The sequence below is a fragment of the Poecilia latipinna genome, unplaced genomic scaffold (assembly GCF_001443285.1).
Source record: "Poecilia latipinna isolate Pla-1442-1.1 unplaced genomic scaffold, P_latipinna-1.0 Scaffold56, whole genome shotgun sequence".
NCBI lineage: Eukaryota > Metazoa > Chordata > Actinopteri > Cyprinodontiformes > Poeciliidae > Poecilia > Poecilia latipinna.
Window position 1 is genome coordinate 441,881 of NW_015112672.1, and position 16,361 is coordinate 458,241.

General features: G+C 36.6%; 1 protein-coding gene across 5 annotated transcripts in view; it reads right to left on the reverse strand.

Moving 5' to 3' along the window:
* znf512b (zinc finger protein 512B) overlaps window positions 1–14,607 on the reverse strand; it is a 33,235-nt gene extending 18,628 nt beyond the window's left edge. For 2 of the 5 annotated variants that reach the window (XM_015054532.1, XM_015054517.1), the window contains exons 1-3: window positions 14,223–14,607; window positions 13,537–13,977; window positions 10,745–10,879 (exon numbers count right to left, since the gene is read on the reverse strand). In XM_015054532.1, the coding sequence (XP_014910018.1) occupies window positions 10,745–10,877 (133 nt within the window). In that variant the 5' untranslated portion in view covers window positions 10,878–10,879; window positions 13,537–13,977; window positions 14,223–14,607. Of the gene's footprint in view, window positions 1–511; window positions 637–10,744; window positions 10,880–13,536 lie in introns of those variants that run through there. The other 3 variants (XM_015054541.1, XM_015054525.1, XM_015054551.1) reach the window with 3 other exon arrangements.
* Window positions 14,608–16,361: the final 1,754 nt, after the last annotated feature.

Here is a 16,361-nt window from a genome sequence, read left to right on the forward strand (position 1 = left end):
CCTTAGTGCAAGCGTTCACACATTACCCACAAGCACACACGCATACACACAACAGTATGCACGTACAGAAGAGCCATTTGTTTTCCTTGACAAACACTTACACAGAAGCCTTTGTCTGTGTCTGCACAGTGGGCTTCAGACCTACTGTAGTTATAAACAAACATCCACCACGAACACATGCCTTGTGGAATGAGGGCATAGTTTCACTACTTCCTCAATCTAAATGGACAAAAGGTGAAGAAACCAATACACCTGGGTTCAGAACACAATGCTTACAGTAAGACTCTGGCTGCAGACAATGTGGTTAAGATTTAAAAAAAAAAATGTTCTCACATCTCTCGTTTCATACGCACTCGTGTTTTTTTACTACTTCCCACGACCGCATATACTGTATTTTTTCTGCATGTATTTTCATTTCCTCCCTCTCTCTCTCTCACTCCATCACACACACACACACACACACACACACACACACACTCAGCGCATTTCTCCCTCTTCTTCGTATACGCACCTCCTTTCGAAGACGTCCCCATATTCCCTCCCAGTCTGATCTGCTTCCAGAAAGTGAGTAAGACAGAGAAGTGAGGTGGAGCAGCGCCAGAAGACACTGACTTACTGAAAAGAAAACCAGACTCTGTCAGTGCGACCGGCTCTCAGACTCATACTGTCTTTGTCTCACTGCCCTCCCTCTCTTTCTTTTCTGCCCCACTGTAGCTGTGCTTAAGCTAAGCACTTCCATGTTTCTTCACAACTAAACTGTCTTATTCTAGGATCTAACACTAACCTCAGGAACCATCATTCCTTTCTTTGGTGGAATTATCACATAATGTAAATTTTTGCTGTTCATCAACAGAAGCAGCACTAAAACAGAAAATAAAAAGTCTTTCAAATGAACTCAACCTTATTCTCTGATCTTGATGGTGAGATGATCTTTGCAAACAGGAGACTAAAGAAACCTGCTACCTCAACAGAAATATATCTATAAGAAAGCTCATATGCTAAATAATAATAACTAGTTACTGATAATATATCATAATTTTCTTTCAAATGTAACATAAAGCAGAAGTATATGTTGGAATTAATTTAGACCTTGTGTCATCTCATTACTCTGCCTTAGTTCAATTAGTTACATTACAACTCAAAAAAGCTTAGTCGCCATTGGACACGATGTAATGTTAGCTACTAAAAACTACCAAAAATCATAACACCATAAATTCTTGCATATCAATCTAACTAACAGTGTGCTTGTAAAACCGAAACCAAAAATGGGAGAGGAAAATAACATATGTTAAAAGGAAGACAGTGAAATTGCAGTGACAAGAGTATGCTCAATTTGAGGTTCTTATACATTACATGTCAAAGTCTAAATTTTTCGGGAATCAAATTTCTGAAGTTCACGATTCATCTGAATTTTAATATTATTACAAAACTTTGCTCTGACTTTTATGGTGAAAGTTTTATATGTGGAAACTGAAACAATGAATGATTAATAGACAGTTTGTAGGACAGTTTGGAGGAATTGACAAAGGTCGGTTGGTGGGTGGGTGGATGGATGGATGGATGGATGGATGGATGGATGGATGGATGGATGGATGGATGGATGGATGGATGGAATTGTTATTCACACTTCAAGTAAACATTTCTACAACAGACTCACATGTGCTACACTGACATTAATATTAGAATGTACAACCCATCCTCACTGAGGTAAAAACTTGTTTTCCACATCAACATGTTTTATCAGATAACAATTAGAAGTCAAGAGAACATTAGAGGTGTAAACTAGAGGGTGATGGAAGTAGCTCAAAGTTTCACTACCTGTTTAAGCTCTCTGAATATTAAAGATTAAGCTTGTTTGAGTTTAATTTACCGTGCAAATAATTATTATTTCCAGAGAAAATATGACCTGCTGTTAATGTAATCATTAGTACAAGCAGCTCATGGCGCAAAATGACTTTCTGCATGTAAAAACAATGCTGCTGTATGCTCAGGGTGCACATCTTTCAGTTGATTTGCAGGTTTGCACTCTCATGTTTCATAGTACGAAACTGACTCAGAGTGGGAGATCCTCGGACCACATATCTTTAAAATTAGTAGCTAGCGTGAGAAAGCAAGTGCCCAAATGAAAAACTACTTTCAGGGCGCACAGCGGCTGAAACCACAGAATAACGACTCATTCCTTATAAGAAGCAATGACTACCAGTTTAATACTTCCACTAAACCACACATTACGCAGCCAGTTCAAAGGAAAAGAGACATGGTAAAGATTTCTGAAATGTAATCTGGATACTTACAAATTAAGCATTGATCTTACAGCTGTTTTTTTTTCCATGCTTGTGCAGAACTAATGTGGTGTAATGGGTTTAAAGACTTTCAATCACAACAACTCCAGCTGGCTGGTCACATATGTATAATTTCAAGGGAAGGACGAAAATAAAGGAGGAGCCGAGCTGACAGCAGAACGAGCTAAATCTTTGCAAATGTATACACCACCAGCAGCTCACAGTGGGGTTTTTAACCGTTCTACTACATATAAATAAATATAAACATGACCCATGTTTACAGAACAAACTATACAGTCCAGATACATGAAAGCCAGACAGCGCCTGCTACAGAAAGCCTGCCAGTCCCTCCTTATGGAAAATGACTCAGGAACTTAAATTCTTTCTTCTTACCAATCTGTTTGTCGTCTTTTTCACAACTAAAAAACTCCACAAATACTACGTACAAGCTTTATTAATGGCAGTATAGGAACCAGGCAAAAATACCCCCAAATATTCTCCAACATTTTATTAATTTAAACAAGAGACAATTAAAGAGATGAAGGAAGGAATTTGTTTATCCATCCAGAATGGGACAAAATAAGTTAAGAGGAATTGTGAGTAAAGGCAAAAGAAAAAAAAAAAACTGATGGAAATAAAGGCAAATGTGCAGTTTTAGCAAATGGCAGCTGTGGGCCAGAAATGAGGGTCCCACAGGCAGAACGGTCTCATTTCACTCAGTTTAGAACATTGATGTTTGCACATATGGACATTAGACTGAGGTATTTAAAATCACCAAAGGTATGATTTCCAGTGCTAACATAGCCAATATAATATTGTAGGGAGATGTGATTCGAAGCCGCTTCTGAGGCCATTGTCTTCTAAAGAAAGAAGCTGATAATGAGTGAATGAAACTTGTGCAGCACCTGGTGCTGTTTTCTGTACACTGAAAAACACACCTTATGTGCCAAAATGCATAAATATGGCATTAATTAATGATCTAACAGTTTGTTTTCCCCCTCTTTTTTTTTTTTTTTTTTTTTTGTAAAAACAGTCCAGACCAGGCAAGACATAGATAGCACTCATATCCTGAAGGTATGCTGTGTTATCTGGTATCAACCTGTTAGTAGCTGATCCTTCAAGTTTTGTAAGGTGGGGCCTCCGTCTCCATGGATTTATTTGTCTAACACATCAACACACGTTTAATTGGATCTAACTCTTGGGGAATTTGGAGATCAACACATTAAATTTATGCAGTTTAAACCGTTAGTGAACCATTTATCACTTCATCTGTCAACTGACATAATGATATTTCAGATCTGTGTATGTCTGTAAACCAGACTAGATAAATATTTTCCCCATACAACCACATAAGTCAGTGGTTTTCCACAACTTTTCACAATTATATTTAATGATAAACGGTATGTTTATGTTTTAAGCAACAGAAGACATTGCAACTGCACATTTGCAGTTCATATTTATGGGTCTTTATTTTGTGCTTCAGCTGTACACATTTGACAAATATCACTCATTTGTCATAGCGGTAAGATGTTTCAACATAGTTTTCCATTTTTAATAAATATGATTATGGATCTTTTCATTAATGAGTTCATAAATTCATGTTTTTATTCATGACCTTTATACAACTTATGATTGTTGTGTCTACGTTCCTTGCTTTTGGATTTTAAAGGAGCTTTTGGAAACTCGCCACTGCTTGTATGATTCACCCTAAAACTGGATATACTGAAATTTGTCCAAGTGGAAATCTGTTTAGAGTACCAACCTTGTAACAAACCCTACCCCTTATGTGTTAATTGGCCTGGCTTTCTATTTGTAAATGTAAGATTGGTTGTTGTGAATCTCCTTTCTATTTTGCACCTTTTCTATCTATATGCAAACAGTTCCATGTTTTATGATGACCCTGATGAAGCCCACAAGTTTAAATGTGTTAGTCTGTTGAAAGAGTTGTTTTTCCGGTGTGCTAATTACATTATTGCAGAGTGTGCAAATTTTTTAGACAAACTAAGTTTGGCTGTGCTGTCAAGGTTTTGTGAATTAAAACGGCAGAAGAGTTTGTGGGCAATGCTTCAGAGGCCGCAACGAGAAAATATATCTGCCCTATTTGGAAGTTCGAGTCCTGACTTTAAGCCTCGCAGGAAGACCTTTGCAGAAGCTTGAAAAAAAAAAACTGAGCTACTAAAGACAATATGCATTACTTTTAGGTAAGAAAAAAAAACACAGTAAGCACAAAAACACTTTAAAATAGCAGCAAAAACATCAGAAAAAGGAAACACACTGGCTTTTTAATGGTACAAAGTTTTTAGTATCTCATTAAAGCCTTTCATTAAATAAAAATATAAATAATAAAAAGTGGTTTAAGTGGCAGGGGAATATTTGCATATTTCCTAAAATAAAATAAAAAAAATGACATTTTACTATTGAGTGCAGGTACGAGGTTGGGATGTGGGCTTTTCAACTGTATCTTATCTGAGTGGCTCAGGTGGGTCATTATGAGGAAGAGGCTTAGTTAATAAGACTAGTCTGACAGGATAAGCTAGTGGTGGCTAATCCTGAGTGGGAAGCACCAACTGTCAAAATACCTGCATTTAGCTGCAATCACACAAAGCTACATCAAAATAATCACTCTCAAAATGACTGATGGTAAACATGGCAAATAAAATAGGAAATTTAAGGCGCATTAATATTGAACATCAGCAGGAATTAAGGAAGCAAGAAAACGGGAAGCTCACAGCCGTCAAGATGCATGAGGAACACACTGAACTTTAGATGTAGATGGAAAGTCTTGTAAAAAAAAAAATAAAAAATGTAAATAATTTTTTTTAAATGTTCTCTTGGAGTTTGTGTGTAAAAGTTTAAATATGAAAGAAATCAGTGGTTAAAATACTTAACCACTGATATTTTAAATTGCATAACAGTGAATTCTCTGTAAATAATTTCTGCACAACATCCCGTCCTCTGTGAATATTCTGCTGCCACGTTCATGTAAATAGAAACAACTTAATGAAGAACATTTACAGTTAACTAACTGCACAACTGTGGCAGAAAGCTGCTTACAGTTATGGATTTAACCTGGCACATCTGCTCAAATATCTGTGAAATTCCTGAATTAAAATATAAGGTACCTACGTAGACACTTACAAAATCAGATCAGTCAAAATCAACATATTATTCTTTTTAATGTTTTGTAATAAATCTCATTACGCCACCCTGAGGAGTTTCACTTTTATATTCTAGAAAAAAAAGAATATTTTTCTTATTCTTTACATTATTTAACATTGAACATGCTGTATTTAACATGTTCCAGAAGTTGGAGCTATTGAGCAAAGTTGAGCAAAGTATAAACCTGTGGCAACATTATATCACATATGAGTTAAAAGTATTTTATTTGCAGGCTTCAGAACAGTGGGACTTGCTATTTCTTTTTGTGCTGGCTAATTTTATCATTAAAATACCGAAACAGCATATTTCTCTCCATTCAATATGTTCAAACACTGAAGGAACATGTCCGCAAGTAGATCTACAGAACTTTTGGTGCCACTGGTTTACTTAGATGGAAACACGATGAGGTGCACGCCTACATTCTGTGGGTGTGCAGCCATCTTGAATACTACACTTCCTCAGCAAGCTCTGACTGTCTGAGTCGTATTGTTGTTGCTTTTCTGCCTGAGAACTCAGAAAATCTGACTTTGAAGTACAAAGATAATGCAGCAGCACACGTAATGCAATTAGAATATCTTGTGGTTTGGTTTAGGTCTAATCTGGTTTAAAAAGGTATTACAAAAGGAATACTTTAATGTCTTAAATAATATCTCCTCTATATCTTCTACTTACTTTGAAAGACTTTCTTGAAGGTATACCACAGAACCAGACATTTTTTACTCCTTTTAAATGGTTATGTGTTCTCTGAGCCTGACAATATGTTATGCAAAGACTGACTTAGCAAAGAGTCAGCAAACACTGACTTTTTGCTAAGCCTGCAGTTGAACGGAGCATTTTAAATAACAGATTTACTTCTATCTAATCAAAAGAAATAATAACACCAGGTTTAAACACAATATCAAAGGGAAGAAAACAAAAAAACAACAAAGAAAAACGTCTCAAAGTCAACCTCAAGGACCACATCCTCCCATGTGATCTGTCTGGTGTGGCAAGATTAAAGCTTAATCACAACACTTTAGGAACGCATGCAAGTCGATCTGAACTTATTATCTTCATGTTTCAAAGCACGAAGACTTTCAGGAAACCACATGTACAACGGAGAATGGCTTAGACACAGTTTGTATTCTATTATTTCTTTGTGCTAAATTTTATTCAGGAAAAACCATTAACGAACAAAAGACATGAAATGAAAAATGAAACATAATTAGTCTTTGATAAAAGCCTTGTTTATTCCAATGTTTTAAGCCAAACCAGCTGGGTGAAATAGTGTTGTCGATAAGAAGGATGTGCCACACCAATAGTAAATAGACGTAAATAAACTTATAGAACACTTTTCTTGACGTACAGACCATCCAAAGTGATTTTTCCACACAAATATTCACACCAAAATGCAGATTAGCAGATCACTTCAGGTACAGTGTCTTGCACTTCAGTGGTAAAAATCTGGAACCAAACTCACAACCTTTCAACTGCCAGGCAACTACTGTGGCCTCAACTCCACAGCCGTCACCTCAGCCTGCAGACGTCAGTCATGCGCTACTCTTAAGTTTAGCTCCCACAGGATAACATAACATGTCCTGTTTACAGCTGGAGGAAATCTGTTTCACTAATAAGAGAATAAGAAGCAGATTCAGTCAATTATCAAAAACCTTTATATGGATTTTTTTCAGAACTCAACAGTAATCTTTTCCAGATAGTTTTTGGGGTTTGATCAATCCCATAGTAATGGAAGTTTGCAAATATCATACTGTAGAATATTTTTACCTCACTATATGTCAGAATTTCTATAATGGAAAATAATGGATGGAACTCCTTGGATGTGATAATTGGCAGGTTATTAGATTTCAAGAATTATACATTAGTCCTTGGTGTGCCAATACCGCACATGGTCAGTTGTATGGATTAACTTCACTGCCACTAATCCTCACTCCTGATGTAGCAATAGATTGTTTGGAAATGAATGGAAAGGAGTGCAGACATTATGATAAGATGAGTTAGGAACACAAGGGTTTTACCTTAACTAATAATACCAATATTTAATCATAACTTTTCATTACATCTCTTCCTAATATCATCTAAGCTTCATACAACTTCTCTTGAAACAACTTTAACAGCTAATTTTTTAAAAAATAACATCAGAAAGTTTAGGTTAAAAAAAAACTATGCACACCACTAAACACAATGATTTAATTGCACTCGTATCCCTGGGAAGCTTTGCATGCGAGTCAGAGCAAATCAACCGTAGGAAAAGAAAGCGGAACATATGCACAAACTGTAGAGTATGAAGTTACCTGGAAAAGTCCCATAAAAACCTGGACCAATTCATCACCTGTGAAAACAGTACCAACACAGACGCGCACACACACAAATCCCTACTCATGATCTGCAGAGTTACTCATTAAAGAAGTACATGTGTGTAACTTCTAGTCTTACAGTAAGGAGAAAATGAGGAGACAGCCACCAACTTTTCACTGATGGATCTATAAACGTATCTTTATTGAGCAATAAAGAATAGGGGAAATCTATAAAACATGACACTTTGAGAGCTTGCAAGTAAGAAGCTGCCGTTTAAACTGACTCACTGTCTTCCACCAAAATAAACACAACATGAAACCACAAGACCAGCAGATTAGCAGGAAGCAATATGAGACTAGAGAGCATGTTCTGAATTGGTGCCAGCGATCAGATAAGGCAGATAGCTGGAAAACGATAAAGGAGGGATTTTTATAAAGACTTAAATATGTTTTTTGTTTCTTACGTTTTCTGCACTCTGGGCTTCATCTTGGTGAATAAAGTTTGTATTGACGCCCATAAAAAGCAGGCACCACTGAACACATGCAGGCCCCCGCATGGATATGAAAATACAGCCTGGGGGATTTTACTAATAACAAACACAATGAAGCACCTCTGTGTCTGGAAAAAGGAGGCTATTTTGCAGCAACCAAAACAACTGGGTCATATTAGCACAGACCCGGCTTTCCAAGCCTGCCTGATGCTATTACCAAAGTCATGAGGATCTGCTGGTTATTGAATTGAAAAACCATTCCCTAGTCTCGCTTTCTCCTTCCAAAATATTCCATCTCCATCCAGATGGCTTGGGGTTTCAATCATGTCAGTGCTTGGCAATATGTGTTTGTTTGGCTTTCTCACTGTAAGGCAGTCCCAGGAAAAAATTTTGTAGTTTCCAGGCCCTTCTCTAGTGAGAGGGGTAGGGTTACATACAGACTGGAACCAACGACTCTTAATAAAATATAAATCATTTAAATAAATGCTGTAGGGACCAGTTAGAAATATGGTAGGGTAATCATATCTTTTGGAAACAATGTAGGAATTCTCAACAGCTAACCTAAAATGATAAATTTTCAGCAGATAACAGAAAACCAAGATGCCGAGTGACATAAGAATTCATACGTCTATTAACATTTTCATATTTAATCACATCATGTCCACAAACTCCATCCAGTACATGTCTTTGTGGTTTTATGTGATAGATAAAAACAGGTGGCATTACAAGGAGAAAGCAGTTGTTCAAAGGTAGCAACAAGAACTCCTACTTTCAGGTTTCCAGAAGCTATGCATGTGAAACACAGAAAACATGTAGGAAAATGTGTCCTGGTCAGATGAAACCAAAACTAAACTTTGTGGCCTACATGCCACAACATTTTATGCGGCAGACAAGTAGCACAACACAATTAACACCTCCACAGTGACAAATGTAAGTGGAAGCATTTGTGGCATGATGACCTGCATCATCAGCTGACCAGACTTGAAAGGAAGTTAAATGTTTCTGAATACAGAGCAGGTCCGGAAGAAAACTTGACTTGACTGCAGCAGAAGTTCACCTTCCAGCAGAATCTGACAACCTCTGCCTGTCTTTTCCTTTTATATCATGTCCATTACATGAAGTGGAAGCAGCCTGTTGCCAGGTACTGACTGGGAGTGCCTGGGTTCAATATTTCCAGCTTATTTAAACCTGGTTGTTACTGACATCCTTAGACTTAGAAAAAAAATACAAACACTGATACTTTGGTCTGTATTGCTATTTTATAGTTTTTTCCACTGTTTGTTTGATGAGAGAGTCAAAAAAATATCAATAAATTTACAAATTAAATATAAACGCATGGATGTTTCTCTACATTTTGTTGGGACGTTAGTGATTTAATCCTCCAAATGTTCTTTAGATGATGCAGTTGTCTATGTGTCTCTGGCAAGTCTAGGTCCATCAATACATCCAGATTTTGGCCCTGATCACTTTCTAGCTGTAATAACTGAAACTATGTGCAGACTCTAGATCGTTCTTCTGTAGGTTCAAAGATAATAACTTCAGTTTTGTTCCTACTCATTAGAAGAAACTTCTGCACATTCACACACTGACTTGTTCTCTGCACATTCTCTGTGCTTGAGTGGGTTCGCTGTCACCTGGTGGAATTGTAATGTAGAGCAGTGTATCATCTACATAGTTATGGTAGCTAATATTATGATATGAGTTAGTGGTAACATGTAGATATTAAATAAGGAGAGCCCCAAGATGGAACCTTGAGGTATCCCACATGTGATCCTATGTTTGCGTCAATGAAAAGTTGACAAAATCCCTGTTCTTTAGGTAACGCTTGAACCAGTCAAGTAGTGTACCAGAGGTAGATTTAAAAATTAAAATGTTCTTTAACAGCGGCATTTGAGTTTGAGTCTTTCATTGTATTGCCATGGAGATAACTAATGACCTAAAAAAAGACTTAAAAGAAGTGATAAATAGGTTTTTATCATCACTTTTATCACTTCGTCATAGCTATAACGCATAATACCATAATAAAATTTTATGTCAACACTGCTCATGTCTCACACCCTCTATCATCGATATACTGATGCTACTAGGAACCACAATCATTCATTTATGGTTTATTAGTTTTATGTCCACTTAAGTTACATTTATAAAATTCCTTAAATTAAATTTTAATTGAAGTCAAGAAATATTTTAAGAAGAACAGAATACAAAAATACACTCCCCACTTTTCAGGTTTTTATGTTAAAAACTTCAAAAATCTGAGACAAGCTAAGTATGACAGACATACTTAGTTTATGTCTATCATATAAACTCTTTTGCACAGCACTGTATGAACAAAAATTCAAACACATTTACAATATGTGTTAGTATGTTATGTCAGAGGTCACTAGTAGGACAGATGCTCCACTTCACATCCCCAGGAATTCATCTGGGGATGAAGCCTCTACTAACCTGGTTTATCTCAACAAAAGCTTAATTCTCACTAATTATATATAAAGAGGGGCATTGGTATATCACTCACTATGTTTGTTGTTGTTTTCAGGGCACGGCGTGCTTCTAACAAACTCCTGGGGATGTCCGTGTTTGGGTGTTTGGCCCCTTGGCAGGCCCGGTGAGGACAGCTTCCCAAGCCTGAGGCCACTGGAGCTCTCCATGCCTGCAATGGTAGATTATGAGGTTAAAGGCTTTCTGCTGCTCATTAATCTGTTCCCAATGTTTGTAAGAACATTATTAGCACTCCACTACATCAATAGTCTGTGAAGATGCTCTCTCCTTGTTAATGCAGAGTCTTCATACTGGTCATTGGTGCTGTTGGACTGAAGGTGAGATAAGTGGAGGCACACACATCATCTGCAGTGGTAATGAGGGTGTGACCTTCCATGTTTCATTTCAAAATCAATAATCTGACTTGCACACTAACTTCATGCTCTGCCCATTAGACAAAAGGTAAGTCAAAGAAAGGACAGAGACAAGAACTGCTGCTCTGCTTGTGGTCTATCTTATGAAAGACCAACAAAGGATCTGTGTATTAAATCACCTGGTTGACAGCAAAGTTTTCTGCTTTATAGTATTAATTATCAAAATAAACTGCTGAATCTCAACACACCTACTGTATACATAAAATGTACTGTTCCTAAAATTTTGATGAACAAGGCTGCCAATTATTAAATGAAGTGACAGCAATTAGAATCCAACATGCTTTCACTCACTTTTATAAATTACAACACCAAACAGTATGACACCCAGTAGGAACCAACCAGCTTCCATTTTCACGCCATGCTTTACAATATATACGTGTTTCTGGTCGATGTGTCCTGAAAATAATTTGCTTTCATTTTGTTTAAAGATATTCTGACATGCATCGCAAGTGCCCTGCATTAAACAAGAAGTTGAAATGCACAAAGGCACAAACAGGAACTAGAGTGCATGCAGGAACAGTAATTTGGTATGACTGAGGGGTGTTAGATCACCCAAGACCTGAAACTAACAAATGTGGGCAAAAAAAACAACAACCAGAAATGAGTAATTGTGAGACTTAATTACAAAAAACAGTAAAAAAAAAAAAACAAAAACAAAAAAAACAAAAAAAAAACAGAACAAATAATCAGAGATTAAGTTTGGAAGGTTCTTTGCAAAAAGACCTTTGTAAAACACTACATAGCTAATGTATATGTACTGGAATTAAAATGTAGCTTAGTTCAAATATTAAAATACAACATTCACATAGGAAAATACTTTGTGAATGTTTTGAGTTTGTGTGATTTTTTTTTTCCTTCTGTTTACAAATGACAAAATATTAAAATATATGCAAATAAAACATGGATCTAACAAACTTTAAATATAATTGGTATTTTTCTCACTTATGCTAACTGCCAAACAGTTTCCCCTCCACCTAACACTGTAAACCGTTTGGTAGCTTTTTCCAAAATATGTCCTCATACTGTTCCCACGGTTTAATGACCTTTTATTTAGATGTCAGAGAAAGTGGCATAGTGACTACAGAGTATAGTTAACACAGTGATGCTCCTCCACTTCCTACTGCTACGAACTGCTGGTCAACTATCTGAAAGAAGGCCACTATATTATATATTTTTTATTACAGGAAAAACATTTAGCTGTTTCGAAATAGTTGTGAAAAACCAGTCATGGCGTGAAACGTGAGTCTAATGAAGTCTAAAACTGTTTTGACACTACAGCTTGCAAGTCACAGCAATATGTCTGACATAAAGCCAACTGCCAGCTGGCTACCTGAGCAGATAGCCTGACAAAGTGATCAACAATATAATACTGGTGTATCTATAAAAACCAGAACAGCAACAAGAATAAATCTTCTGCACATGAAGAACTTATATACTACAACATTTAGCAAGTGTTTATTCTACATCTTTGCTTTGGTCTATGTAGAGTCAAAATAACATTTTTATTAGCTTAGGCCCTGAGTTAATGCACCCGTTTGCAAATTTTACACCCATGTTATTTTTTAGTGTTGCCATTTTGCACCCACCTATTTCCATTTAAAACCTGTAAACAAACAAAAATGTTATTAAGCCATTGTGTATCAGTTTGTTTTTACATGCAGTAAAGTTTTGACCTGAATTGTGAAAATAGTGATAAATTGCTCAAATCTTATAAAAAATTACATAGTTTTCTGAAATCTTTGTATTAAAACCTGTTTTAAATTTTTTGGATTCTGGTTCAATTCAAATTCAAAAAAACTTTCTTGATCCCAAAGGAAAATTAAATAACTCCGATCCATGTTCAGACAAATTGATTGCTCTAAAATGACGTGCCATGATCAAACCAAATTAACTCTAAATACCATCTAACTAGTAGACATATCATTTATTGGACCCCTAAAACTACATTTCCCCACAGTAGGGCTAGAATAATAGAAAATAACTTGAAACTTAAGAGTTGTTATCTGTAAGAACCCTTGCAAATAACATTAAAATATATACTTTTAAAATGGTTGAAAAAAACCTGTTTCTATTTTAAAATAAAACAAATTAGATATTATTGTGAAACAAGCTTTTTTTTTTCCTCTCGCATTTTTGTTTTTTAATTAGGAACAATAAAGTGCCGAATACAATAAGCAATTCCATAAAAGATTCTTTGCAACCATCCTTCAAGTTATAATGAATACAAGCCTGTGACACCTCAAACAAACCAACCTGCAAACAAGTATTTCCCACTGCACGTGGCCCAATGCCACGGTGTTTGTCAGCTTTGGTCAGGGCTCAATTTGAACATGTGAGTAAATAAAAACAATAAAAAGTGTTCCACTTTTTCCTCCTTTAGTCCGACCACACCTACCTGAACTGTGGGGTCAGTCACTCAGCAGCAGGAGCCCTGGGGGGCCCCACCGGGTCACCCACGTGACGGGAGGAGGAGGTCAGGAGACAGGCACCAAAGTGGGCGTTTTTTCCACCAATGTTATGTTACATGGCAATCACACCTGCTTGTACGTCAAGGGCCGTTCAGACAGGAGGCTGGGGGGGCCGAAGGGAAGTGGACAGCCGTCAGCCTCGTCTCCTCTGAACACGACGACAAAAAGACGAATCACAGTCCCGAGTGTCCATGAAAAGAAATCCAGTGTAGTTTCACCTCATTCCCAGTTTCCAAACGCATTCTCCTCCCGCCTCCTTTTCTGCATTAATATGTACACCACGAGGCACTTCTCCAACCTCCGTCTTCTCCTTAGACCCTCCAGAAATATTAAAAAACACCCAGGAAACACGGCCAGGTCCTCGGCTCCTGAAGGAAAAATATTAGAATACAGAATGGTTTATATAGGCAGTGAAGCAAAATGGCGACTTTATTACGAAGGAGGAGTAAAAAAAAAAAAAATCCCTGCGCTGGCTGTAGCTGAAGGGAGGCACAAAAATATGTTTAGTGCAGTAATTTCGACGGCTGTGAGACAGTCGGTTAGAGTAAAAGAAAACGAAGCGAAGGAAAAGAAGAAGAAACGTCGGGTGTTAGTCCAGTCCCCGGCTCCTTACCTCGGGATTATTTCGGCTTTTTTATACGGATTTTATCTCGGCGGCCGTGTACAGTATTACAGTAGTGTGTGTTGGGTCATGCGCGTATCCACTCCACCTTTGACAGTTGCAGCCACAGTCTTGATGCAACTTGCGAGCTCTCGCGTTGTTATTATTATCTATTTCGAAGTGAATAACAACAGTGTGGGGCTGCTCTGGCTGATAAAGTCGCTGCAATATACCCCGGCTCTCGCTGCTCTTTCGACGTAACGGCGCTGGTCCCTGACGAAAAAAAGGGTCAGGGCTTAAATTCCTCATATCAGCCCTCGTTAAGTGTTTGCATCGAGCTGCTGCTAAATATTCGACCAATCTGACCCGCAGCTTGAGTTCAGTCTGTGCAGTCTTCTCTCTTTAAAAAAAAAAAAAACAGCTGAAAACCAAGTACGCCAGAAATGGACTGAATATACCGCAAAATATTTCCTTATGTCATCATTACCAGTCTGTAATATGTTCTTATATTGCCACAGAATTCAAGGTCATCTCCTTAGATATTAAATCCCATTTAATTCAAGTAATGCCATTAATGGACCTAATGCAAAATTTAATCTGCATTAGATGCTCTGTCAGCTGGCTGCAGGGTATGTGCACATGGCTTTTCACCCATCTAAAGCGGCTAATAATAAATGTTTCACATATGGCGGGAGCCTACATTTTTCTCATAAAGACAGCTGACTTCATGAATCATTCATGGTTTCATTGCCACCTCTCTGTGTTTCAGTACAACAACAGAGGGACTCTCTTACTCTGACTGGTGCCAGTCAACATGGACTGATATTCTCCTATTAGTGGAAATAATCTGAAATCATGATGTAATTTAAATATAGAAAAAAACTATTTTAGGTATCGCCTGTGGAGGGCGGCATAGCTTAACTTTAGTGTTGCCAAGCGTATTGCTAGAATTGTCAAATATGTTTTAAAAAGCAGACGGGAAATGAAATACATTAATAATAGGTTAAAAAAAAAGAAGTGACATTATTTTTGAATTTTGTGCATAAATAAAAAAAAACATACCCTTATTATGTACACATAGTTGTATTAGAGTATCAATAATTAGAATCAACTATACAAAATATAATTTCATGCTTAATCTTATTATTATTATTATCAACATTATTATTATTATTATTCTTATAAAGTAAGTATTCGTTTTTTAATTCAATTTTCTTTTGTAATTTAATTGTACCACTTCTGCTGTTATTGCAACTGTGGTTGATATTAATGAACTAATGTTTCTTCTTCTACTACTGCTATTATTATTATTGTTATTATTATTATTATTATTATTATTATTATTATTATTATTATTATTATTATTATTATTATTATTATTCGACAAATAATTCATTTTTATGTGTCTCAACACGTTCAGTCAAGGTTTATGACCATAAATCACCCACTAGAGGGCAGTACAATTCAATCATTTCTCAGAGTAAAAAGGCAAAACAAACATCATTGTGACTTCAAAACTTGTGATTTGGATGCATATCTTACTGGTTTTCTCAATTGTTGACTGCATGGTGTTGTTTTTTTTACAACTTTGTATAGTTTTATGATGCAATGCACTTTAAACTGCCTTGTTGCTGAAATGTGCCCTACAAATAAACTTGATTGATTTGACGAACCCAAAATTTCTTGTCAGTTCAGGAAATTTTGGGATATTTTATATTTGTTCATAAGTGATGACTAGCAGAACCATCAAGTCTATGGTGATCTTGAGTTGCTAGCTGATCAAGTTAAATCTAAAATACACGCTTCCTTTTTAATCGGTTCTGATAAATACTTCACTCTGGGGCGCTGTTTGACCCGTGAATAATACTTTAAAGCATGCTACAGGTTTATGTTTTTTCTTCTTATCAGCTGAGTAAGCACAATCATGTCTTTTTTTTAATCTGGCAATAGATAATTTTTTCCCTAATAACTTTTCAAATCAAAAGCCACAAAGCGCACTGGCATCATTCTCATTACTACCTTGACAGTTTGGCTCCTCATGAAAAAAATACAGTTTTGAGCTATTTATACCACCAAGAGCCTTCAGTCAACCAGCTGTTAAAGGAGAGATGGAAGACATAGGAGTGTTTCACACTCAGTTTCTGTGCTGTC